The following is a 26,477-nucleotide window of genomic DNA, read 5'->3' as shown; positions in this document are numbered from 1 at the left end:
GTCCGATGCCACTTCGATTCGCACTCTGTGATGCACTCTAATTCGCGTACATCGCCACCATTCCCCTGTTTACTAATTCTAACCACTCATTAATCAGTTAACTATGCGTGAATATTCGCCGCGGTAAGCTCAGGAACTTGGGTGTGAGAACTATCTTAGCTGAAACGTCCGATGCCACTTCGATTCGCACTCTGTGATTGCACGCTAATTCGAGTAACATCGCCGCCAGTCCCTGTTTACTTAATTCTAACCACTCATTAATCAAGTAAACTATGCGGAAGATTCGCCGCGGTAGCTCAGGAACTATGGTGTTGCGCTGCTGAGCTCGAGGTAGCGGGTTCAATCCCGCATTTAATTAAGGGCGAAATGCAAAAACGCTCGCGTACATTAATTTAAGCGAACGGTAAAGACCGGTTGGTCAGATGGTTTTGACCAGATGGTCAAAATAATTAATCCGGAGTCCTTCACTACGGCGTGCCTGGTCGTATCGTAATTTTTGGCAGCGTAACCCCTCGATATTCAATTTTTTTTTTTTGAACTGTGCGAAAGGCGCCTATGAGAATATACCTCCGAACTGCGACGCACTACCTCCTGGTTTATCCCGTGCCGGACAAGTGCTTCTTTTCCGGCTGCAGTTCCGATTAGCCCTCAGGCCAGACGTACTAGAAAAAAAAAAAAAAAAAAGCAGACTTATGCAAGACGTCGAGTAGAGACAAGTCGGAAAGAAGTTCACGCCGACGGCGACACATACGGCGCCCGCAATAGCGGCCACGCCTTCACTGACTGCGAAAAGCCAGCACGAACCACCGCCAAACACCTGACGTGCGGGAATGTCCGACACACGAGGTGGTGCTGAGAACTTAGAAGGCACTTTTGCCAGAGAGACTTGCCGAGGTTTGAGGAGTTCCTCCGAGCTGTAGGCGGTCTAGAGGACCGTCGCGCAGCCCTGGACACCCTCCTGGCTCTTGCCCTGGGTAATACGGGGCTTTTACACCGCGTTGTAGACCCTGCTCCTCGCATCGCGCCGTGCACTTCCGAAACACTTCTTCCTCTTCCACATTGCTCGTATTAGGCCAAAGAGCCACCAAATAAATAAAACATTTACTAAATCAATATTAATAAATTATGCGAGAGAAATAATACCTTACCAAGCCTTTCTAAGCTCTTTCAATTGGCCCGAACGTGACATTATATCCGTGTCTGAGTAAAGTATACAGTACTCAGACAGGATGTACAGTATACACTATATAATGCCATCGTTATACGGTTTTCAAAGTCGACTGTTTAACTGAAACTATTATTAGCAAGCACAGTGATTATTTAGGAGAACGGTGTTTCGGCTCCTCCTGAAATCCGTCTGTGATACAGAGCCGGGGTGTGAATGGCGAGGCGTGTGGCGGGGAACAAGAGTGCGACGTTGAATGGATTGCGCAAAGCCACGTCCCGGCTCATGTCCTACCTCGCCTTTTGTCGTCCCTTGTCGCCAATAAACAGAACACATCATCATATGTTAAATATTGCACGCTACGGATCGAAATGCGGCTCTGATATAAAGAATGAACATGCTGAATATTAAAAGCTGTCCGGAAGGCTACATTGTTTCTTAATCTAAGTTTGCACTCAAAGAAAAAGTCGCGTTTTCAATTATATTGCAGTGCGGCTTATCCACGATTGACGTTACTATTAGGCGTTCTCATTCATGTATTTCACTTCCTTAATAACATCTTGAACTAAAACGAGAGCATGCACGCCTCATCATTTATTGTTATTGTTGTTTTCTAGTCTGCATGTCTGCGGTGTGCAATTGAGGTCAGCAAGCAGACTAACGCACACGAGAGTGCGCACATACTCGGACGTGAGCGCCGCATGTAGAGAGAGAGAGAGAGCTTCAGAAGAGCGGATGCTTTACGTCATAGAGGCCACTACTTGGAGGCCTCGCACGCCTTTGCGGCAACAGTCATCTTTGATCATCACACAAAGTGGAGGTGTGAAGACATTACACATACCATTCCGCGCAAGAAGAAGTAGAGAGAGATATATATGGAGCAGAAGATATATGCTATATCTTGCGGACTCTCCGCTTCGTATCTGTGGCTTTCTTTCATGACCCCAGTTGCGCTGGCGCCAGCAAGCATCATCTGTCATCGTCAAAAACACGCGCGCGAACAGAGGCACGCACGGCACGATCGAGGTGCGTTACTTTTTCGCGGCACCCCCCCCCCCCCCCCCCTCGCGAATTTGCGGCAGCTATAGAGCTCTTGTCGCTCAGAGAAAGAGAGAGAGAGAGAGAGAGAGAGAAATCAGCCGCGCATGCGAGCTGCTGAAGCACTTGCAAAATGAGAGAGAGGTATATTAACTCCGCCAGGGCAGAAGTCGGAAGGTTCATCAGTCTCCACCAAAGTTCACCGATGCTCGCGGACGAAGGGGATAAACTCAGCTGGGCGAGGCTGGATGCAATGAAAAGCACTCGGGGCTCCGCGCGGTTCGTGAGCCTCCGTTCATATCCATCTGGCTGTGGGCTGCCAGCGACGAGCCCGAGACAGTCCGCGCGCATTCAGAAAAGTTTTCTATAGCTAATCTCTTGGCGGTGCACGACGATTTGTCTTCTCGGGCAAACATGGCGCGCGCCGGCGGCACGCCCCGCATATATATCCCCGCTTGCTTCCCTGCCATCCACCCCCGCCTGGTGCTAATGAGGGCGCTCGGGCGCGTGTCTTTGCTAATTAGAGGCCCTCTCATTATCTCTCTCTCTCTCTCTTCGCGCACGGACAGTGCGCGCTCCCCTAGCCTTCCTTGTATGCGACCACAGTGCGTCGCTCATATAGTGTGCGTTTGTGCGTGTCTATAGTATGGAGTCACCTCCGGTATTGGAGCGTTGAGCGTTAAGCAATCGTGACTGTGCACACATGGGGAGGGGAGAGAATTAGTAGCAGGGTCTTTTTTTCTTTAGTTTATTTACGCTGTTACGTGAACAGATATATAGGGACCTATAATTGGCGGCAGCTTCGCCTCGTTGCGTGAACGTCGTTGAGGCAAACCAACTCGCCTCAACGCCTACAGCGTGTACGGGCAGCTGCAACGAAGTTTTGTGCCGGCGCAATCGCTTTAATTTACTTAGCATACCTAATGGGCAAATTAGTATACGTAACAAGGTTTACACGCGCCAACTGCCAAAACACATACAGGAAATCGACGTCGCAAGAAAAGCATTTTACATGCAATTTTGTGCATGCAGCTATAGCTTTATGCGTGCTATGCGAACGCATTTTCTTGCACTGTGGGATGTTCTTTTGCATGTAACTAACGCGTGACACAATGAAAGAGACAGACAAAGGGAACACTGTTTTCGTTCGTTCGTTCGTTCGTTCGTTCGTTCGTTCGTTCGTTCGTTCGTTCGTTCTTACTTACTTTCTTTTTTCTTTCTTTGTGTGCGTGAGAGAGAGAGAGAAAGCGAGCGGGAGGACAGAAAAGACAAGACTGCAACGTCGCGACGCGAAAGATTAGAACGGCGTGCAGAGTTAATCCTGCAGGCCTTCCGGCTTGCTGTCTTTCGGATATCTCTGGGGAAGCCTGCGACATGTACAGCGTACTGGTGCACTTCTTCCTTGGGCATCGCTGGGGAAGCTCAGTGGTCGAAAAGCTCGCCGGCTTTCGCTCTTCCGAGTGGCCTGAGCTCTTGTGCTTATTGCAAAGCCGCGTTGGCTCGATCTGCGCAACGCGTAATTCAGAAGGTGGTGCTTAACTTACACGGCGGCCCCTTTCTCTTGCTTTTGCGTATTTCGATCTTTCTTCGGGATTAAAAATTAAATTGTGGGGCTTAACGTCCCGAAACTGCACGGCAGGTTGCGAGTGTCGCCGTTGTGGAGTGCTCCGGATTAACCTAGACCTACCTGGGGTTCTTTAACGTGCTCCTAAATATAAATACCCCGGCGTTCTTGCGTTGCCGCGGCTGGGATTTGATCGCGCTACCTCGGGCTCAGCAGCAGAACGTCACCGCCACTGCGAAAACCGCGGTGGGTTTTCTTTGCGATCCTGTGTTATTCTTGGTGGTTTCTTCGAGCTTTCTTTGCACCTATATATACGTAACACGGTCGTGCTGCACGAATCTTGCGAGTACAAGCAGCTAGAGAAACTCGAAAAATGAGGGAATGGAAGGCATGGCTTTCTTGAGAAACATAGACGCATCTGTTTTCAGCCAATTCAAATGCTGGCCTCCGGACGTGGGTTGGTCTCCCAGAAAAAGTTATCTCGGTCATTTTTTACAAACGTTCTATACCAAAATTCACATGATGAAGGATGTGGCAATGGTTGTGCGACTCAACAAGAACATGGACGCGCTTGGTAGCTTAATTGACAGCATATTATTACTTGATTGAGCGGCGCCTATAATCAGAAAATGTTTTACGGCACCTGACAAACGCCACGCGTAAACAGTCCGGCATAATGAGCTTTCGTTAAAGATGAATCGTTGAAACATCGTTGCTGCCCTATCCTGGTTCTCGTCGTTGTTGGTCGCGCCACCGTCGCTTTCTCCTGAATCGACCAACTCCTGAACGCGACCAACTTTTCAATAAAAAAAAAAAGTAAGTCTCAGCGGGGAGCCTGCGTTGGAGCCACTCCCCCAATCTAGTACACTCTAACTTAACTTATGCTCTTATATCATATCTATCATATAGAACACTTAACTTGAACCATTACCTCCTTTTAGATGGGGTTTTATAATTCTCATGGTTTCAGACACCTCAACTTCCGGTTACCTGAGGCCGACTTCCGGTGTGCTCCTCGAGAAACAACGTCGCTGGGTACTTGCGCCATAAAAAGAAAGCTGCAGTTGCCGGGAGGCGTGACAAGCAGTCGGGAATATTTAAATGCTATCGCGTCCCACTCTTAAGCGTCCTCCAAATTTTTTTCTCTGTGTTAGGTCGCGCTGCTACACCTACGTATTGCAGTCAGAAGCAAGGGTTACCCAGAACCGTCATGTAAAGAAAAGAATGACAGAACCGGTCACCAGCGTGTGTTCTGTGCCCTACGTCCACGTGCCGAAACGTATCAATACGGACCACCGTGCAATGCTGCCAACCTATGAAGGCAGTTCTCCCCTAAATCAGATAAAGAAATTCCTTAAATTCCCCTAGTTTTTTTAAAGGATATAGTTGTTCACTTTGCCAATATACTTTTCATAGAGATAAACTGGTTTGTTATGCAGATAGACTCCAGAAGTATAGTTTGAATTTATTGCCAAGCTCGTTTTTATAAATGTAACTAATGAAGTCGCTGCGCTCAAGCTAAAATAATGTCGCAGTGCAAGTTTTTGCAGTACAACAGTTTTTCTTTGCTTCTCAAATTTTCCCCAGATAAAAAGGTTTTTTTTTTCTAAAGAAGACATAAAATTCATAGATCTAGAGAAATTTCCCTGGGGTTGGCAACACTGCCACTGTGGTACGGACTGAGATCAGGATCCTCCCGAACCGTGTTCTTGATCAACTGTGAGTACGAGTGTATGCGATTTATTGAAGCGAAGCAGGTGTGGGCTAGCGATCCATGCTAGCAAGCATGGCACGTTGGCACGCCGATAGAACACACAATAGCATTCTTTCTCAGTACAAAGCACCAACGGCAGAAAATACTGCAAAACAAACTCCAACCGGCGTTACAACTATCAATGGCGCCAAAATGGGAGGTAAGCTGCGCCACCACCAGTCAGCCATGTGAAACTTCACGTAGACGTTGACAATGCGAGTAGTTTGTGTAACTTTTGCGCTTTTATAACTTATTTCGGCAAATATAGAATTTGCCTAATTAAAGAAGATATGGAGAATTAAGATACCTACGTAAATTCATTATAAATTTAGATTAACAATTGTACATTCATAAAAAAATTATTTAGGTAGTGTGCTATTAACCAGAGAAACACGGTGAGTCTTGAAAGATGGGGTGGTGAAGCAAGACCGATCATTAGCATACTTACCTGGTGCCGGGATAACCACGATCACCTAGGTGGTGTCTCCAGGGTGAGGCGCGGGCATTGCACTGCGCTCGTGCTGACCCCTGCCACTACCCCAAACTGGGGCAGATGGGGCATGTAATTTTTGGTAGTGGGGGGACTGCGTTCGCGCTATCCCCCTTCTATTTCAATCGAAAATCAGAATTCGTTTTAAGCTCGAGACGTACCATTAGCACTAGCAGCAAGCACCATTACCGAGTCAGTGAGGACGAGCGCAGTGATGTTGCGGGAATTTTAACGCGATAGCGGGGCCCCTGGTCGCAGAAAATCCGGTGTCCGCGTCCGACATCATCCCGAAACGCAGGCCCTCCGCGTGGCGCATAGGCGTTGCTGAACTAATCGAAATTCTCAAAGTGAAATGCAAAGTTAAATGCGCCAGAAAATTCGTAAAGTACGACTTACACACATACCCGCCGGGGTGGCTCAGTCAGCTAAGGCGTTGCGCTGCTGAGCCCGAGGTCGCGGGATCGAATCCCGGCCCCGGCGGCCGCATTTCGATGGAGGCGAAATGCAAAAACGCCCGTGTGCTTGCGTTGTAGTGCACGTTAAAGAACCCCAGGTGGTCGAAATTATTCCGGAGCCCTCCACTACGGCGTGCCTCATAATCAGAACTGGTTTTGGCACGTAAAACCCCAGAAAGAAGAAGACTTACACACAACCTACAGACACGATAGCGTAGTATTGTAATTTAAAATAAAGGAAAACATAATTCTGTTACGCGGAAACTCACACACATACCCCGTTTTGCTTGTGATGCGTCCTTGTATTCAGGGTCACTGCTGGTAGCCTCCGCCTTTGCTCTATCTTGCAGTGCCACTGGGATCGGCCCACGACTGTTTTCTGTCGACATTGCGCCACGAAGAAATCCCGGGATTCTAGCCATAGACAGCTGCGCTGTAAGAAACCGACGATTACAATACTCCCTAATGCGAAATTTGTGCGCAGCTCTATATGTGTTCAATTCTCGCGATATACTAGCTGGCGAGGACAATCTGTCTAGTGCGGCACGTTGCAGACGGAGCGAGGTGTGGCGCGACGGACTCGCTAATCGGTAAAGTCCCCATATAGAAAAGTACCGTCATCCTTTGATAAACGCCGCTTCTCTCTCTCCTGTATCTCCGATTGGACGATGATAGCGCGCGCTTTTCACTTCTTTATATTTTCTTTTTTTCCGCCTCAGAGCTATGTTGAAAGTCCTCTGCGCAGCCGCAGTCGTCGGCGGCGGCGGCGGCGCGCGCCCGGCCTGAAAGCTTCAACGTGGACTTTCTAGGTGCGCCACCGTCGACTTGGCTTTCCCAAGCAAAAAGTAAAGAAAAAAGAAAGCGCTTTAGGAGAGGAGGCGGCGGAGGAAAGAGTAGATGGCGGTACTTTTCTTATATAGGGATTTTAGCTAATCGGGAGATCGCGAGACGCAGCGCGCATGTGATACGTGGGTGCGATTCAGAGCAGCCGCCACAGACAAACCTTCGGGCATGTAGCGTTTTGTTTTGACGCGCTCGCCGCATGCCTTATCGGTGGCGTCATCGGTGAACGGACGACGCGCGCTACTCTGGGGCTACCGTACTGGGGCGATTGTCGCCGCAGAAAGGCCCATACACACTAGCGGTAAAACGCGCGGGGCGCGCCGCAGCTGCGGCAGAGCGGCCACATCAACTGGCGGCGAGCTGCTGCGGCAATCACGTGACAGCATGAAAATCTCGCCTCCTCTCCGTAGGTGCGAGATGACGTGGGCTTTTTCCTTCGTCTGCTGACAGGTCGGCGCTATGTTAACGTTCTTTGTCCTTAACGCGAGTCCTGACTTAAGATGATGACGTCGTTGCTACTGATCGTAATCATGTTGGTTCGCTCTCTTCTGTTACGGCGTCGCCGCGTTCCAAAGTGAAGGAAAATTAGGTACTGGGTGTCGCCTCCGCCTCCTTGTATTCAGGGTCCGTCTTGTCGTTCAGAATCGGATATGGCGCACTGTACCCAAAACCTTTCCATCAGGACGTCTCGGTTTAGACTCGTCATGGTACAAAACAAACCCAAACCATGACAATTGAAATAAGCGCGAATGAGACCAAACCAAGCAAACCGAACAAGCGCGTGCGAGAGCTGACGTGAGCAGACGGTAGTACGAAACGAGCGGTCCGGCTGAGACCAGATACGAATACGCATCGAGCGGTCGGGCGGGTCCTCATATCACCAGTTTCCAGCGCGCCCGTCACTGCATGCAGGGGCCGCTGTCATTGGTTCGTGGCACGCGTCTTTAATTTCCCGCTCCGTGTTCGCTCATCTTTCACTGTGCTCGTTCGCTCGGTTACGCCGCCGACGCTCGCCGCAGGAACGGGCTACTAAGAACTGCGCTCTAAAGGAAATGGAGCATGGGCAGGCCATGTAATGCGAAGGGCAGATAACCGATCGACCATTAGAGTTACACAATAGATGCCAAGGGAAGGGAGCCACATTCGAGGACGGCAGAAAGTTAGGTTGGGTAGATGACATGAGGTAATTTGCAAGCTCAAGTTAGAATCAGCTAGCATATAAGACTATCGTGTTGCACTCTTAAAGGCGAAGCTTAAGCGTCCATTAAGTTTTTGCATGAGTGATCCTTAATTTATGAATTAGAGTCTGAATTCCTGGTTATTCATGAAGTGATAGAGCTACAATAAACTATTGCCAGCATCGTGCGAAAATTTGACTGACTTCCACTGGCGAACCGTTCAGGCCGTTCTCGCGCATCTCACGCAGTTGAACATGATCGAGTTCTTTGTCGACGATGATGCGTAGTATAGGATAGGGCAGTAACGATATTTCAACGATTCATCTTTAACGAAAGCTCGTTATGCCGGACTGTTTACGCGTGGCGTTTGTCAGGTGCCGTAAAACATTTTCTGATTATAGGCGCCGCTCAATCACGTAATAATATTCTGTCAATTAAGATACTAAGCGCGTCTATGTTGTTGTCGAGTCGCACAACCATTGCAACACGCGCTGCTTGTATGCAAATGCGCGCTGCCGATGATTTCAAGGCGTCATACAACTCAACGGCAGTGCACGTGGGAAGACGTCGCTGTCTGTTCCTAGCATGATGTTAATGAAAGACGCCTTTAAGTGCTGGTACGAGATAAATTGTGCAGAAACCATCGACAGTGATTGTCAATGCAAACGAACAGCCGAACGCTCCTATAAAAGCCATTCACTTTATTAAGAAAACGATGCGCTTGAAGGCGTATACTTGTCACATTGAGAATGTTTAGGTTGCGTCTGTGGTTTGATTGCATAATTCCGTAGATAACAAACTCGTTAACCAGTACATATGTAACGGTAGTATAGGTGGCTAAAGAGATGGGCCGATTTGTCATATGTGTTTTTTTTTTCTCCAGCGCCGCGAGTGCCAGCGTAGAATCGTTTGCCATCATCCTCTTCCTTCGTCATAGGGAGAGAGGGTGGTGGAAGAAGAGGAGTGTTGTCCTTCCCGAGCGCTCCACCACAGCATCTAAACCTTCAGGCGCAGTGTATCCGTTAGTGTATCCCTCTCTCCCTCTCATCATCGTCTTTTTTTTATCGCGATTTTAATTATACTGACGTTTTAGGCATATTGGCCCCATCCCCATGGGCTTTGTCGTGTGGTCCCGCTATCGACGAAGCATGCGCTGTTCGCACTCAAAAAAAAAAAAAAAAAAGCACGAAGCGAAGTGGAAGCACCCGTCAACGCTACGCTCAATGGACTCGATGGCGGAGTTTGGACAACGTTCTGCCTGCCGCTGTTGGCATGAGTATTTTGCGCACGCTCATAAGTGCACTATCCTTCCTGCTGAGCTGCTGTGTGTATGCATTGCGATCTGAACTGAGCGGACAGTAAATGTCAAACTAACGCTATCGAATAATGCACTGGCATGATGACAAACTTCAGCTAAGAAAAAAGTATTTCGAACTGTTTCTTTTTGCAGACATTTATTGAGGCTGAAGAAACAGCCCAATATGTAGCATGTTAGAAACAAACGCACGTAGGTCTTGCGGAAAACGTTGAAAATTAACATGATTTCAGTTAGAATCACGAAATAAAATACCTCCCGTATTACTAAGACTTAGAGAGTAGGAGCCGAATTGGCTCCGAAACGTCGGGCTAATAAATTCCCTTATTTGGTTGGAGTCTCTCTCTAAGTCATAATAAATTTTCCCAACCAGACAGGTAACTCTGTCGAAATGTTTAGCCTCCCGTATTACTGTGTGGTTTCATGTGGATGTCTTTTTTTTTCCATATATTTGACCCAGGACGACTTTATATCGAAAGAATGAACTTTTTACAGCCGTGTACTGGTCATTCAGGACTGCAAGGGTTAACTCCCCGTTCTTCTTTGTGGGGTAGCAAACCGGACGTGCGTCTTGCTAACTTCCCTAGATTTCCTCTCTCTCTCTCTCTCTCTCCTCCTATGGTGTGACAACTATCAGCGATGAAAAAGAGCACGCGCTAATCCACAGCCATCGTCGGTTACGTTATCCTTGCAGCTTACGGAAACACTGAAAACTTTGCTTGGTCTAACCTAAACGGCGAAACGCGTTGCTGGACAAAACGTAGCGACGGAAGCCACAATGCTGCCTGGCATTCTTCGCCGTTTCGAGTATTATACCGTGTCGTTGCGCTGTTTTCGTGTGGCTGCAGTTTTGCGTCCCGGAGAGTCACTGAAAAGCGCGTAGTTTCGAGACTCGTGTTTCTGTATCTCTGTACGTCATTACACCTGGCCGCACGGGGTCACCTGACTCAGTGGCTGTGGCGTTCCGCTGCGTAGCACGAGGTCGCGGTTTCGACTTGCGGCCGCGCTGCGATGGGAAGGAGCGCAATGCAACTAGACGCTCGTTTCCGTGCTTCAGGTGCACGTTAAGAAAGTAAAGTTGTTGAAATAAATGTGCCCCCCGCTATTACCTCTCTCCCATCGTGTGGGACGACTTGGAATGTTAAGCTCCACAACTGCATTTTAATGGCGCCCAGGCGCGTTATACATTCCATCTACGGAAGCGAGTACCTATACTGGATGCGTGCCCTCACTTTGCATCGGTCACTTTGCATACTCCGTGGACGTGTTTTACTACCGTCTGTGGCGCATCATATGCACCCTCTCGCATGGTTCAACTACCTCTGCATTTTTTCTGTCTAAAGACACGCAGTTCTGTCTCTGCTGCCGCGTGTAAGTACAACCAAACAGACTTGCATGGTTAATATCGCTAACTTTCCTGCATTTCTTTCCCCTTGCCTCTCTCCGTGTATGTCAAGCGGAGCCCGATCGGGAGCTTCAGGGAAACCCATACGACCTCTGTTGACTGTCCTCCTTGTTTCACTTTCGTACCGTCTTTTGCGCTGCTGCTTGTGTCCCCCCCTTACGTACGAACCTAAACGGCCGTTTCCACGAGCCAAGCCGTCGCAGCTTAATTTGCAAACCCTCCCGTGACGCGTGCTGTGCAGGTGCCGCGCTGGAAGGACTCGTGACGTGGCCCGCCCATGTGGCCACTGCTGCAGCGTGCTGACGTCGCCGGCTGCGGCGGTGGGCTGGTGGTGGCTGTGACCGGCAGCGGCACCAAGGGGCAGAATGGCGCACGTGCTGCTTCCCTGCGACGTGCCCACGTGGTCCGAGGTGGAGCGCCACCTGAGCCAGCTCCGGTTCGCCCACTCGCCGGAGCAGCTGGTGGCCGACATGCAGCGCATCTACGACCTCTGCTGGTATGCGCGCACTCACCAGACCTCCAGGTTACCCTCACGTGACCCGTACACACTGCTGTGACTTTCAACGTTCTCGGGCACATATTGTGCGAATGCTCCCATGACCGTAGAATCTCACACCGGGCACATCAGAACACTTTTTTGTTTACATTCGGGGGATTTGCCGCAAGGCATATGTGTAGTGAAAAATGAACAAATGAACACTTAAACGTATACGCAGCCCTATGCGAAGCAAATACTGCAGCAACGATGTTATTCGTTATCCAACGGTTAGAGTCTACTGAAACATTACGCTTCATTTAGCCTCGCTGAGCACCTTCTGCCTAATATTCCGAGTACCGGGGCACGCCCGCAAGAGGTATTAGACAGTTTTAGTATTGCGGAAATGGCACCACGGCTAAACGCAATAAAATAGCGGGGTCAGACTGCGCATGCTCAGAACACTATTTCAGTTTTGCGGGTAGCATGCGTCTGCTATTTTTCAAATATAGCGGAGACGCTAAACGCTCGCTAAGCTTTTAGCGTTGCAAACATGGTGGCACCCTCGGCCCGAGCGCTTGACATGCAGGCTCGTTTCAAGGCTTGGCGTGGATCCACACGGCTAGTTTGGTTGTCGAGCTGCTCAGTTTGCTGCCTTGACTACTCGCAGCTAGATGGTTTTGCGCTTAGCGGCGCATCGTTGTCTTACGCTATACTAAAACTCTATCGAACAGCGTTCCGCAAAGATTTAGCGTGCGTAACACGCTAACGCTAACTCAAACATTTTCCGCAATACTAAAAGTCTCTATTGAATGCCCTCCGTAAACGCAGGAGTCGAACACCTCTATAGGGTACCTTCCAGTGCTGTCATTTGCAGATCCCTAGACAAAGGTTACAGCAGGTCCCAGAGCTGCAGCCCAGCCCGAAACATTTATTCACTCAGCCCTGCATCCCATCTACCCGGATGACTGGCTCGCTCCCCAAATCCACATTCTTCTTCTTCTTGTGCTTTTGTTCAGTACGTACGTAACGTGCTAGGCGAGTCCCAGGAAAACACACAATATTAAACAGAAGCTCCGAACCAGGGCCACAATTACTGTAATAACATGTATATATCTTTCGCGCGTGCTCTTTTAATCATGCCTGCAAAAGTACACAGCCCTGAGCTTGGCCTAGCTCTATGATACCAGCAATGACGCACCAATGATGCAGCCCGAAGCTCTCGCGTTAGACACGTCAGCGTCATGCCTGTTACGAGTAATAGACAGGAATGCGATGCTGCATAGCTGTGTTCCTTTTCTTGAGTTCGAATTGTCTTCGCGCTTTCAGTATTTATATATGTAAAGAACGTGAGTGCTCGCGTATATACGTTCTGCTGGGATACAGTCTATAGACTGCAGGTATTGTTAGCGCTTCGACGTGGTCGAGTTAGCACCACCAATATACCGGCGGGACGCACTTAAGCCAGCCATAAAAAGCAACAGGATACGCCGGGGCACATCATGAAAAGGTTCCCATATCTTCGCTCCACTATATGTGGAACGACTAACTTACACCGCGACGCGAGTACACGATGCCTTAGCGAGAAAAAAAAAGATGTATAGTAGAAACAGCTAACCTTACAAAAAAGTTAATTTGTCTATCTAAATGAAATTTTCTGAGTCCCCTTTCCCCAGGGTAGAGTAGCCGACCGGGCTCTGCCTGATTACCCTCCCTGCCTTTCCCTTGTCACTTCTTTCTCTCTTACTCTCTATCTTTCCTTAGTGTGCTGTCACAGAGGAAACAAGGCGGCGAAAATTTTACAAGCAACCAGTTGTCGTTATCAAATTTACCTAACTTCAATGCGTTAGCACACTGCTGCAAAGAAAAAATCATGCTGAAAGCTAGGTCAGTTGTAAATGTTACATTTCTGAATATTTGCAACGCTTTTAAGAAAAAGAAAACAGCACAGCGCTAGCCAGTCCCCCTCTTTATTTTTCCTGATCCCTTCATTTTCCTTCATAAATTGCTGGAAACAGTCACAAATACACGTGCACCGATTAGGCGCTGTTAATTATGCCACTTATTCAAACATTCGTTGTAGCCTCGCTGTGATACCACCGTCGACAGAGCGTTGTTTGCAAACAGTGTTGGCCAATTCGTTGTTTCTCAGTGCAACAACGCCCTTAATTAAGGGGGATGACATAGCGGGTGTGATGAACGACGACTAAGGTACGTTCTGCCACTCAATAGCTGACACCCTTCGCAGCGTGGGCCTGGACCCGGAGGACCCTCCCCGGGAGGAGATTCGCCTGGACCTTCTCAAGCGTTTCCTCAAGTCCCTCTCGGCCGACGAGAGCCGCAGGTTCTTCGAGTCCACGCTGCCAGCGCTCATCACCTGCGCGCTGCGGCTGCGCGAGCTGCGGCCCACCGGCGGCTTCCTCTACTGCCTCCAGCAGCAAGGTAACAACAACCAAAAGACACCAAGAACAACCAAAACAACAGCATCCACACAGCATCCACACAGCATCCACACAACATCCACACAACATCCACACAACATCCACACAACATCCACACAACATCCACACAACATCCACACAACATCCACACAACATCCACACAACATCAATACAACATCAACACAACATCCTCACAGCAACCAAACAACACCCAAACAACAACAACAACCAAACAATAGCAACAACAACAAACAGAAGAAGCCTGCGCCGCACAGAGCACTCTGCACGCGAATCGCGCATCGAATTGACTAGACGCACGCAGACAGCATAGGATCTTTACTGGCCTTCAGACCCCAGCACAGTTTCGAGTTTGCATGTTTGCTTTCTGGTTGAGGTAGAAGCAGGCGGCGGAGCGAGAACAGCCAACCTGCGAAAACAACAGAACTAAAACAAAATTTTTCAGTTGCGAAGCAACCGATTCGCTTGGGGAAACAATCATTCGCTCATGCATAGCCCTGAGAGCTAGCCGCCATCCTTTACAGATTTGCTTTGATTTAGCTCTTATGATATTAGAAATGCCCAGACAGTGAACATTTCGCGCGCTTTCCTACAAGGTTACTATATTGTTGAATGAACGAAATGATGACGTGAGGTGATAAATCATAACAGCAAAAAAAAAAAGAAGTTTGCTATGACGCGCGGGAAATGCGCAGTTAGAAGAAATAGCTCAAGCAGAGCATAATGGAATTAGGCCTGTTCCTGTAGCTTATTCAAGACTGGGCGTTGCGCTTCCCCGCTCTGTGACTTCTGTGGTGACATTGGCGACATCGAACATTTCATTTGGCTATGCCCGCAGTTTGACACAGAAAGAAAAGCGATGGTCGACAGCATGCAAAAGCGCGGTCTTAAGCACAGGACCTTTGAAGACGTCGTTTTCCCCGGAGGGGGCCTGCGGCGATTAGGAAGAGAGCGCAACGACTGCTGATAGCCTTCCTGCGAGACACGGAAGCTCATCGACACCTGGTGACACACCCCTGATCTCAACTCAAAGGAGGGTCAGGCGGAACAATTGCCGGCTATGCATGCTGCTTCAACATCATCATCACCACCACTACCACCACAGCTAGCGCCCTCTCTATATCAGGGACAACTTCTTTGATATAAAGCAAGGCACAGATGGACATGTTGGCATAGCTAGAAGAACCGGAGCAGATAGACTTGCTTTTGCTGCGCATAAATTTGCCTTTCTTAATTTTGCATAATTTACGAAGGCGACGATAAGGCAGTCATCTCAGTAAAATGCCACACTTTTATGGCAGTTCAGTGAACGATCCTTTTATGTGGTGAACACGCACTTATACTTCCCGGTACATGTCAATGACTACCGTGACGTGGATTCTGATTCATCGTCTAAGGTTGCAGGTGGCGCATACAGGCATTTTTCTTTATCGTATACGTCGGGCGCATTTTCTTTGTTGTGAATGTGATTACACAGGGAGAAATACATTTTCTACAAACTGTTTCTGGTACAAGTCAAGGCGAAGTGTTTTGAGAACTGCAATATTAATACAGAAATATTTATTGGTCCGTGCAATAAACCATCAGCTAAACTAACTGCTCCGGATGCTTTGGTAGCGTATCTAGATTTCTGTACAACTCCACACAGAAAGTTGGGGAAGGAAAGCGAACTTCTTTATTGAGTGCTGATATAGCCTATCATATAGTTCATTGTACATTACTGTAAATGAACCGCAAATGCATTATGACCCTTGCTGCTGTTTCAATCGCGTGAGCTGACTCGAATAGAAGCTGGGGCCATATTATGCGTGTCCGGTAAAAAGTGGTTTCTCGCTGACCCTGCGATGGGGCCCGAGACAAACCTTTCTTTAACGGAATGTGCCCATATTTACATTGTCGTTTGTACATAACGCGAGCATTTCAACTTGTTGTACGTCTTTCCAAAAGCATCAACGTCAGTTTGTCTTTGTTGTGGCAGCATAAGTTTTTCCTAAGTAATCCTAGCTTACTTGCAGTAAAGGTAAGCACCTCTTGCAGGAATGTCATATTGAAGTAAAAGGCAATCTTTTGCCACCAGGTTATTTTCGGCTGAATTCTCACAAAAAAACAAAACAAAAAAAGTCGCAGTTTCACCTGAAAGACGAAGCATCAATTGCGATAGCAAACTTGTAGAGAGCTATACGGAGTAATGATATTAGCTTTATCAGCTGTATAAACTTGGACATGCATACAGTGTACTAGAAGAGTTCTAGTACACTGTAGACATGCAGCAGCATCGGCAACACGCAGAACTGTTGTCGACGCAATCGGCGTTTTGCCCGCGTTCGCTCAAAATGCGTGCGGCGTTGGTGACTGGTGCCGGAGCCTCTGAAATAAATAGGCACTTGGTGCCGCAGCTAAACGTCGCCTCCGTTCCCTCCCCCCCCCCCCCTCCCCAACGGTCGGAAGAAGGCGCGTTTGCTTACATATATGGTGATTGTAAAGGAGAAAAGCGACGCCTACTTCTGCAGCCCTTAAGCGAGCACGGCGCAGAACGCGCGTTTGTTCTCTGCCGTGCGTTCACTCCCCGTGAAAGACGCGCCCCTCGCGCCCTTTCACTCGCACATACAGCGTTCGGCGCGCGGCGATGATGATGATCGATTTCATCTCCAAATGACGTCATACGGAACCTCACGGCGACGGCGACGGCGACGCCGACGGCAGAAATCTGCTTTTGAGTGTCCATATAATTGCTATCGCAATAACATGCACATTGTATGTTCGTTGCGACTTTCGCCTCGAGCGTTTACTTTTCTTGTTGTGCCTATGCTGCAGCGGACAAACGCACGCGCTCTTTGTTTCAGAACGAGGTTAACTAAACTGATATAGTTGTGACATGCGCGCGAATGCGTCCACGGGTCAGTGATCGATGGACAGCCTCAAAACACGAAGGTCCCTGCCCCGTCAGCAGTTCGGTGACGCCGTATCTGAAAGACACGCGTAACGCACGTTTGTCCGGTGGGCCTCGCGTGTTTCTTGGACCGGTGCCAGCGGGGGCCGTCCATTTAGGCGCCGTTCAAGAAGCTCCTGTTTGTTTGGGTTCACCGGCAGGAACAGCGATCTGCGTGCGCTGGCCTCGTATAATGCGCGCCGCTCGCGCTCCCTGGCTTTCTGTGTTTCACTCTCTCGGGCAAATATTCGGGGCAGATTGCTCAGAATCGCTGCTCTCTAGCGAAATAACAGCGCCGCTAAACGAGCTCGCAGCTCACCGTGTTTAACTTCACCGGACTTAACTTGGGGCCATTTTGGTCTTCCGGCAAGGTGTAGTCCCTCAACGTGTGCGTATTATACGCGGGAAACTGTTTGTTTGTTTACAATATGATGCTTGATACGAAGTTGCTTTGTTTGTGCCTGCGTTCGCCTGGACTTCCAGATGCGTCTGTGAGCTATGCGTGGAGAAAGAACGGAGCGACAGAGGCGAGCTCGGTCAACAGTATGCAATATGAAATGAACTAACGCTGAACAGTAAGACATGGACATTCTCGGCATTTAGCTCCAACTCCGTTTTTTTTTTCTTTATTATTATTCACGTAAATGAAAAATGTTGGAGCGGGTCGGATTTCTCTTGGAGTCAGCAAAAGTACGCAGTTCACTGTATTGGTGCATCTTGCACACTTTCGCTCCGTCTTCACACGAAAACAAACAAACAAAGAAACAAACAAACAAGATAAAATGGCAGCTGTATATAGCGCCATCAGCGCGAGCAGCAAACAGCCTGATAAGGAAGCAAAATCGAAGCGTGTATTGTGGCTGAACTGGAGGTCGAATTCCGCCCGCTTTCCGATGCCGACGAAACACAAAAACGGCCGAGTGCTTCGGTTTCGGTACATGCTAATTGGAACCCAGAATGGTCAAAGCTGCGATGTAGCGATGCGTCGTGAGAACGCCGTTGTCAACCCGAAGTCGCATAGGGGGTGTTATACCCTCCCGCCTTCTGCACGTCCTTCGAGTTTTCGGAGCTGACCTCTGTCCGCGGTCACTCCCCGTAGCAATCGCTTCGTTGTCGCCGCAACTTCCGTTCACCGTGCTCTCTGGCTTCTCTTGCAGAGGGCATGTTCGCGCTAAGCCGTCCGTTCGTGGCTTCACTGCTGGCCAACGCGTTCTTCTCCACGTTCCCCAAGCGCACTTCGCGGACCCACCCGACGCTGCTCGACTTCAACTGCTCCGAGCTGTTTCCCTTCCTTGGCACGTGAGTGTGGCACGCATTTTGCTGTAAGCCCATCCGCGGCTTAACTCCTTTCTTTCTATATCCGTGTTTTCAATTCACCGCGTGGGCTAGCAAACCAGGTTACCACTCTGATTTAAACCCCTTACTTTTCCTTTTGCATCATCTGTATAGCTTGAAAAATGCCAACCGTCCCGGAGTGTACTTATATATTGACCTCATTTGTTCTACTGTTCCATTGTTGTATTTGCACAACCTCTTTTTAATTTTTTTTACCTGCATTTTTTTTCTTATTGTAAATTTGTTTTTGAAAGTATGTATTTTAATACCGCTGTCATGTACGTGGGCCCTTAGGCATTTTCAAGTGGTGTTATTACCGCTTTGATTGATTGATTGAAAAGGTCGGTCCGCCGACTGAAACTGTTGGGCAAATAAACCGCGAAGATAACCGCGAAGCGCTGCTTCTATCTCGCGTTGTCTCTCTCTCCTTATATATATATATATATATATATATATATATATATATATTGCAGTCGTGTAAGCTACTATAGACAGATATATTAGATATAATAAATAGACAGATAATATATATATATATATATATATATATATATATATATATATATATATATATATATATATATATATATATAATCTGTCTATTCATTATATCTGATCTATCTGTCTATAGTATCTTGCACGTCGGCAATTTTTCCCATTTCTTCATGCCGCAAATTATATAGATGCGTGGAACTGCCTACTAATGAAGTGACAAACACTTCAATGCGCCTTTGCCGCTGGTTGTCGAAACGAAAAAAAAAAAAAAATACCGGTTTGGTTCGGGTTCAAAGCCCTTCGATTTCGTTCCGGTTCAGTTGCGGTTTGGAGAAATAAAAATTTATACGGGTTAGCGAACAGGTTCGCAACATGTTCGCAAACCGGTTCGCAAACTGTTTTAGCGCAGTCTATTTTATCCGGCATGCCCCATGGCACTATGCCGCATATCGACTTGTCTGCATGGCGCGTATGCGCAAGTTTTATCAAGAGGCGGCAGAAATTCGCGAATGAATTACACAGATGTAGGGCGGAATTTCCAAGTACATATTAAAGACAGAGGTAATTAATGAGAATTCCTCTGACAGCGTAAAGTCTGCGTATACCTTCCACACTCGTTACTTTGATAGCAGCAGGGTATATGTTAATTTTCGTTTTACTTCAGGTTTTTATTACAGGACTGGTGGTGCGCGAACTGTGGCATGCGATCTATGGGTGTCGAAGACAGCGCAAATTCACATTGTATTACATAAATTACAGCTTGAAACTTCGAACCTGTAGCAAAGAAAGAAACCAGAATTTGACATGCCGCTCAGTCTGCTGCTTATTTAGAAGCAGGTGAGGACATTGGTGCTTCTGAACGATGAACAAGGACGGTTTGTGCTGAACCGTACGTCAATATTTCTTGCACATTTGTACATGGTGCGTATAGTCTTGCGCTGGCTATGAGGGCGGACAAAGAAGTGAAAAGCACACACACTGTGCCCCACGAATAATTTCTACAACTGGAAGAGCGTTGTATACTCTGGCTTGGCTAAGTAAGCACAAAACGTGCGTTGAACCACAGCAAGTAACAAAAGCAGATTTCGCGTGCCGTTTACAGCCGCGGTAAACCGCTCATTGAGAAGGTGACGGCCTTCGTGAGCGACCTCAGTGTTATGGTTACAATAAGTAATGCAGCTGAACTCAATGATATTCCTCCTCGAGGACGTCGTCTTTCCCGCTCTCCGTGTTTATCTATAGCGTATCTAGTTTTAATAGCAAGTTGACCTAACGGCCGATTTGGTAGTGTCACCAGAAATGTTTATTCCGCGGAACCCCTGAAACAACTTTTCAGCCGCAGAACACAACTTGGATGACCGACTTCAGACTGCCGAGCCGGCCGTATATATATATATATATATATATATATATATATATATATATATATATATATATATATATATATATATATAGCTTACCTGCACATACCCATCGTCTATCCCCATTCCCGCACACAAAGCAACTCGTGAGTCGTAACAGTCTGCTAGTAGGGTGCGCCGTTTGAAGGAATAGTCACTCGAAGAATCGGGTAAACTGTTGAGCGCCCGTTTTCGCCTTACATGCATGAACCTTTTCTTGCCGAACAGGTGAGCGTTATCTTAATTTTCGGTTCAGGTACGGTTCGGGTTCAGGCACGTTCCGAAAATATCTGTTCGGGTTCGGGTTCAGTTTCGCCCAAAATTGCGGTTCGGGTGCGGTTTTCGGTTAGGGTTCGGTTCGGCACCTTGCTTTGCAGACGTCTGCATTATTTCTTCTTTTTTTTTCTCTCTCTCTCTCTTTCGCAGACCGTGCCACTGCGAGAAGCTGCGGAGCCTGTTCGCCTACTTCGACTGCACCTTCCAGGATGAACCGGAGGGCACCGTGTACTTCTGCAGGCAGGTTCGAAATGATTGCCCGAGATACAAAGCGGAGAGCAGCTAAAGGCGGACACGCATACCAACGTGTTTATTAAATAGATCCGTAGATTATATCGCACGAGTTCTTCGGTAAACGCATACCTTACCGCGCAAGAAAGTAAAGCTTTGCAAGTAAGGCTCGTGTCTCCAAATAACCGCAGCAGGAAGCCCAGCGTTTGCGTGAAGGGAGCACCATATGGCATCCGGTGGCTATATATCGTACTTTGCTGCAGAGCACGAAGTCCCAGCTTCGATTCCCGGTCACGGCAGCCGCATTTCGATGTGTGAAAGTGTAAAGGGAATAGGTTACAGAAAAGGCCCGTGGACTGAGATTTCGGTGCACCTTAAACCCCAGTTGCACAAAATGGGGAGCTTTCCGCTGCAGCGATTCTCACAGCGCAGGCGTAAAATTTCATTACAGACGACGTTGGAGAACCTATAGTGACGCATTAGGCACTTAGTAGCTTGTACAGGTTCTGTCAAAAGAAACGAAGCCACCACGCACGCGACCTCAGCTGTCTATGAGGCGTCTAGCCGGCCTCCCGTTGTGGACATTGAGGCCCGAACTGGCATCCTCGTCCCCCGGGGCTTTTTAGCACCAGGGAGACGACAGAATTCGACAGACCGTTTCATGTGAAACGGGCTTAGACTCTCCTCTTTAGAACATATGTAGTATGGATGATAATGTGCGAAATGTGTTTGCGCGAGAACGCTTTGTGTGTGTAATGCGCGTATATACATATCGCGTATTGGATGACGTGCATATAGCTCATTGTCCTATAGATTGGTCACCTGCCACCTACCTCTCTTTCCCTGTCTGCCATATCCCCTTACCTATGTGACTAGTACCAGGCTAGAGACGCGCTCTCCAGGCCAACCTCTACTTCTTTATTTTTCTTAAATCATCCTTTTTTTATCTCTAGAAGACATGCGTATTTTCTTTCTCCTTCTCGCATCATCCACCCTCCCCTAGTGTAAAATACTAATTAAACAAGATGGGCGTCTGACAGACCCTTCGTGCCCTTCTATCTTTCTTGACAGAGGCTGCAGGTATATACAGTGCACAATTATACAAAATTCACGAACTGGCGCGGAACGCGTTCCTGTGTGTTGCGGAATCACGAAAATTGTGTCTGTAACTTGCTGCTGGTTTGCTAATTGGACTCGGCCGTTCAAGTCACGATCACAGCTGATGACGTACGTCGAAGGGTATAGCGCAAAAGCCACCTACGTACGGATACTATCGATATACAACAAAGAGGGCCAGAGATTGAACTATAGGAGTTGCCTCAGCTGCGTCACGCGAGAGGGTTGGCTGTGTATACCAATAGGAAGTAAACGAGATTCTCACGCTTGCTCACGAGACCTCTGCTCTCACCGGCGGCCAGCAGGTGACTGCCCCCAAGAACCAGATGTCGCTGCCTGAGTGGATGTGCAGCGACTGCCCCCTCTGCCCGCTCATGGTCCGCACCCGAGGACTGATCGAAGATGCCGAACCGATCTTGCTCAAGGTATGGCAAACACATTTTAAATACCTGTGGCGAGTCATGCATTGAGACCGCGCAAGAACTCTGCATACATAAACACATGTAGTTGAGAACATATTTAAAACACACATAGGTCTGAGCGCAAGGTTGCGAAAGCATTTGCTCTACATATACGTTACTATTTGTGGCACGCATCGGCGCTGTTTACTGCGAAAGAGTCGTATGTTTCTGACGCGGCCTTTTCGACGCGCCCACAAACTATAGTAGTTATGCCTGTAGCGAGCTGCAGAAGTTCGCAATGGCCGAGGCTGCACTGAGCTTACGCCAATTTCGCTGTCCCCTTCAAAATATATTCCTTCCGTTTCTTGCAGTGCTATCCATCTAGCGCCAATGCCGGAAGCAATTTTCTCGGAAGCAATTGCACAATGGTACGTATCTTTCAAAACCTTGGCCCGAAGAGTTGGTAAGATTGCTTTCAACTTGTAAATGGTCGACTTATTTAAATTCTGCAATAAGAGCTGAAGAAAATCGATTGCGTCGACTGAGTTATATATAAGTGAGTTCGATTATAATACGTGTTCAGTGCTACATACGGGTACTTTGTGCGCCTTCGTAGTCGTAGACGCCTATGTATTTCGGGGATACATATACTGTATCTTTTACTCGTATTTCATTTTGAGAACGTGAGTTGTAATAAAAAGCGTGAAACGAACAGATGAGAGCGAAGCCGCTTCCCCGCTTCAAATATTTATGCGAGTTTATGTAAGGTGAAGCGCGACCTCGCACTGCCGTTAATCATGCAAGAGAACTCGCTTCTATCATTAAAATCATGGCGCTTTATCGATTACCCGTTGAACATCGTGGTGCATCTAGCACGCCATACTCTCCGGCGGGCGCAGACAACTACGCACTGATTTCCGCAAAAAGTGCACTTCTAAAAACGATTTTCTAAAAACAATTTGTTGCAGTCACGAATGCAAGATCAGAAGCATGGGAAATACAAGCAGAAAATCGCACATAAACACGCACGCACATAATTTAGACCTGTGGCAGCGGTCTACTAGGTCTATATGCATATAGAATAAATGTGTAGCTGGACACGTTATACACTTAATTATTAGTTTACGCTTCAGTTACACCGCCACTGGGCCGTTACGAAAGGGGATGAGGGATTAGCATAACAGAATATATGTACATGTTGCATGACTTTTAAAACTACTAATGCTATAAGTGTTTCACTTTCCATTGTGAGACATCTGTGAAGCGCCCCAATCAGGTAAAACAGGTTTTGAATATGCCTACATAGCGTATGCAAAAATATGGTGCTAGTTCAATAGACGGTATGTTATCTTGAATAACACAATGCATGAAATCTGTATATATATATATATATATATATATATATATATATATATATATATATATATATATATATATACTCGAACGTATATAGCTTTCCGCCATGGCTGCCTCGCAATGAACATTCTGCTATCCCGTTTCCAGGAGTGCTCGGTGTTCCTCAGCTGTCCCGAGGTGCTGGCCGCGCTGCTCTTCGTCGAGCTTCTGGGCGACAACGAAGCGCTCACCGTGGACGGCCTGTTGCCACTCGACCCGAGGCCCCGGGTCAACGGAGAACCGGTACGCCGAATGTGAACCTGATTCCTCTGTACAGAGACCGCGACGTACGACCCGAAATAACTAAGAAAATTTGCTCTGCCTACTGTCGTAGCTCTGTACAGTGACATATTATGCCAAACAGCGAAGACGTACAAACGCGAGACAGACTATATACTAATGGGCGGCACTGGGATTAATGTTCTAGTGATTGTCCCGTGCTTGCGTTGACTGCCTCATTAACATGCTCATCAAGCCCGGCTAACAATCAATCATTCTGTATACAGTGCTTATCGAGAATCGCCGCACACTTTGTTCTATAATATACGTCAGCGGCGAGCTTGAAAGCATTGCTGAATAGTTTACCGCAATCAAGATATCAGTGATCGCGAAGTGTTCTTCGTTATACTGCAGGCCCGCACACATGCCGCTTCGCTCGCACATCCTCTAATTTCCCGATTGTTATGCCCCAATGAACTGAAGTCGTCGAGGCAAGCTCAGTTTCAGAGCCCGCATATACTTCTCCGCTCGCCTATGTAATAGGCTATTCCGCTGCGACAAAAGCGAATATCTCTAGAAGTTTACACATTTGATACATTGACAGTAGTGCGCGGATTGAGGCCACTGTGTGTTGTTTCTCGTTTACCAGCTGTGTTGGCTCGCTGAATGAATTCTCGTTGCGCCTGTCCCCGCCGCAGGTATTCGGCCCTTCCGAGTGCTCCGTGTGCCTTCTGGACTTCAAGGACCATTCCTCTCGGCCGGTGGCGCAGTTCGAGGACGCGTCTCTGCTTCGCGAGTTCAACAAGTGCCTCGTGGCCTTTCGACAGGCCCTCACCCAGCGTAGACCCTCACCTGTGGGCCAGAGCTCGAGCTCGAGCGCGGCCGGCCACGATCCACCCTGTTTCCACTCGCTGTCTTCTTCCAAGACGTCGTCCTCCCGGAGCAGCGCGCACGCCACCGACTCCCCGCCAGACAATCTCCAGGACCTGCGTGGCCACGAACACTTCGCAGAGTGCAAGCCAACCGTCGCAGACCGCTTGGGAACGAATACGGCCACCATTTTAGGTGACAAAGCTGACCTGCAGGGCCCGATCAAGCGGGGTCAACAGCTGGAGAGTCAAGCACCCACCTTAGCCGGTGTTTTAGGGGCACTACGAAAGAAGGTGGGGGCACAGACCACCAAACCCGAACCGCCAGTGCCGCCGCAAGCGTCACCTCGAAAGTTATTCAAAGTACTGACCTCCAGGAGCCCGAGCCCGACCTCACGGAAACCCGACAGTACTCGTCCAGCACCACCTGCAGATACGAGTACCAGAGCTTCGAACGCACCGCCATCGTTAACGAGTACAGCTGCTGTCCCAGTTCCTAACATTGCGAGGCCCTTGGCGACTAAGCCTCCGCCGCCTGCCACGAAGAGAAGCATTCGGTCTCTGGGTGGCTCTGGTTCCAAGGGATCCGTTGAGAGGAACAAAAGCCTGGAGAATATACTTAACAGAATCTCCGCGAGCCAACCGTCGACACCTTCGTCGTCGTCGGCGCCGCTTCTGACGCAGGCCGTCCTATGCGCCCAGAGGCATCCTTCTCCGAGACCCGAGCGGCGAGGCAGCGGTTCCCAAGCAGCCATGGTCTTTCGTCCGGTCAACCTGTCTCCGCTGACGTCCCGCCGGTCTGCCTTCCGGCCCGCGACCGAGTGTATCCTGGACCAGAGAAGGCAGAGCAGCGGCGGCGGATCCGCGCCTCCGATAGCGTTACCGCACTGCGAGTTTTCCGCCTTGGGCAACACCAGGCAGGCGTGCGGCAAGGTCGCGCCGGTGAAAGTGCTGACGTCTCCTCCGGTCTCGTCGCCTCGCGTGCAGCTCTCGATCGAGTCTGCACCCGAGGACGACGTGTGGCGCAGGCAAGAGAGCGTCGAGCTCGAGTCACCGGGTGTCGAGCGGCCGCCATCTTCGCAGAGATGTCCGGACGCCGCGGCGTCCAGGGAGACGGAAGTGTGGACGCAGCAGCAGCAGCAGCCAGTGGTGGAAGAGAGCGCTCCGGCACGGGGTCACCGCAGGACGGCGTCTGGGTCTTCGACCACGCCGTACGGGTCTCCGACGGCGACCCTATCGCTGCCCCGGCTTCCGTCTCAGAAGTCGTGTGACGACGTCTACCACACTGCGGACGAAAGCGTAGAGGACAGTGAGTGTGCATGTCTTTATCAGCCTTAGTAAGTAGGAGTACCTACTACAGTGTACTCATACGGAGAAGGTGGAAATGCCCACGGTGTATCACCGCCTCGTGACGCATGATGTGAGGCACGTGACAGGGCAGTTAGGATTAATATAGATGCGTATATGTGATGTTCTCGGCCTCTGTACAATTGTTTTGTGGACAGTAAACGAGTCCGCTCACGGTTGGCGAGGTGAGGAGAAGCATTAGCGGAGCGAGAGATCTAGCAGAACGCTGTTCATGATACCGGGTCGTTGTCGTTACATTTACTCTGGCTGACAAACGCAGTACGAGAACATTTAAACTACGAATAGTTGCCTCAACACTTATTT

The 26,477-nt window shown here is 48.7% G+C and overlaps 1 protein-coding gene and 1 non-coding gene across 8 annotated transcripts in view; both read left to right on the top strand.

Moving 5' to 3' along the window:
• Nucleotides 1–26,477, top strand: part of LOC119442180 (uncharacterized) — an 88,521-nt gene that overhangs the window by 44,061 nt on the left and 17,983 nt on the right. For 3 of the 7 annotated variants that reach the window (XM_049661939.1, XM_049661940.1, XM_049661941.1), the window contains exons 2-8: nucleotides 11,448–11,702; nucleotides 13,930–14,123; nucleotides 20,726–20,819; nucleotides 22,225–22,347; nucleotides 22,695–22,751; nucleotides 23,827–23,961; nucleotides 24,636–26,115. In XM_049661939.1, the coding sequence (XP_049517896.1) occupies nucleotides 11,484–11,702; nucleotides 13,930–14,123; nucleotides 20,726–20,819; nucleotides 22,225–22,347; nucleotides 22,695–22,751; nucleotides 23,827–23,961; nucleotides 24,636–26,115 (2,302 nt within the window). In that variant the 5' untranslated portion in view covers nucleotides 11,448–11,483. Of the gene's footprint in view, nucleotides 1–11,447; nucleotides 11,703–13,929; nucleotides 14,124–18,226; nucleotides 18,369–20,721; nucleotides 20,820–22,224; nucleotides 22,348–22,694; nucleotides 22,752–23,826; nucleotides 23,962–24,635; nucleotides 26,116–26,477 lie in introns of those variants that run through there. The other 4 variants (XM_037706945.2, XM_037706943.2, XM_049661942.1 and 1 more) reach the window with 4 other exon arrangements.
• Nucleotides 5,961–6,125, top strand: LOC119443235 (U1 spliceosomal RNA). The gene has a single exon (XR_005190206.1). It is a non-coding gene; the product is annotated as a U1 spliceosomal RNA (small nuclear RNA).

The sequence above is a fragment of the Dermacentor silvarum genome, chromosome 2 (genome assembly GCF_013339745.2).
Source record: "Dermacentor silvarum isolate Dsil-2018 chromosome 2, BIME_Dsil_1.4, whole genome shotgun sequence".
In the NCBI taxonomy this organism is placed as follows: domain Eukaryota; kingdom Metazoa; phylum Arthropoda; class Arachnida; order Ixodida; family Ixodidae; genus Dermacentor; species Dermacentor silvarum.
The sequence above is the reverse complement of the archived record's forward strand: the minus strand, read 5'-3'. Positions and strand labels throughout refer to the sequence as shown.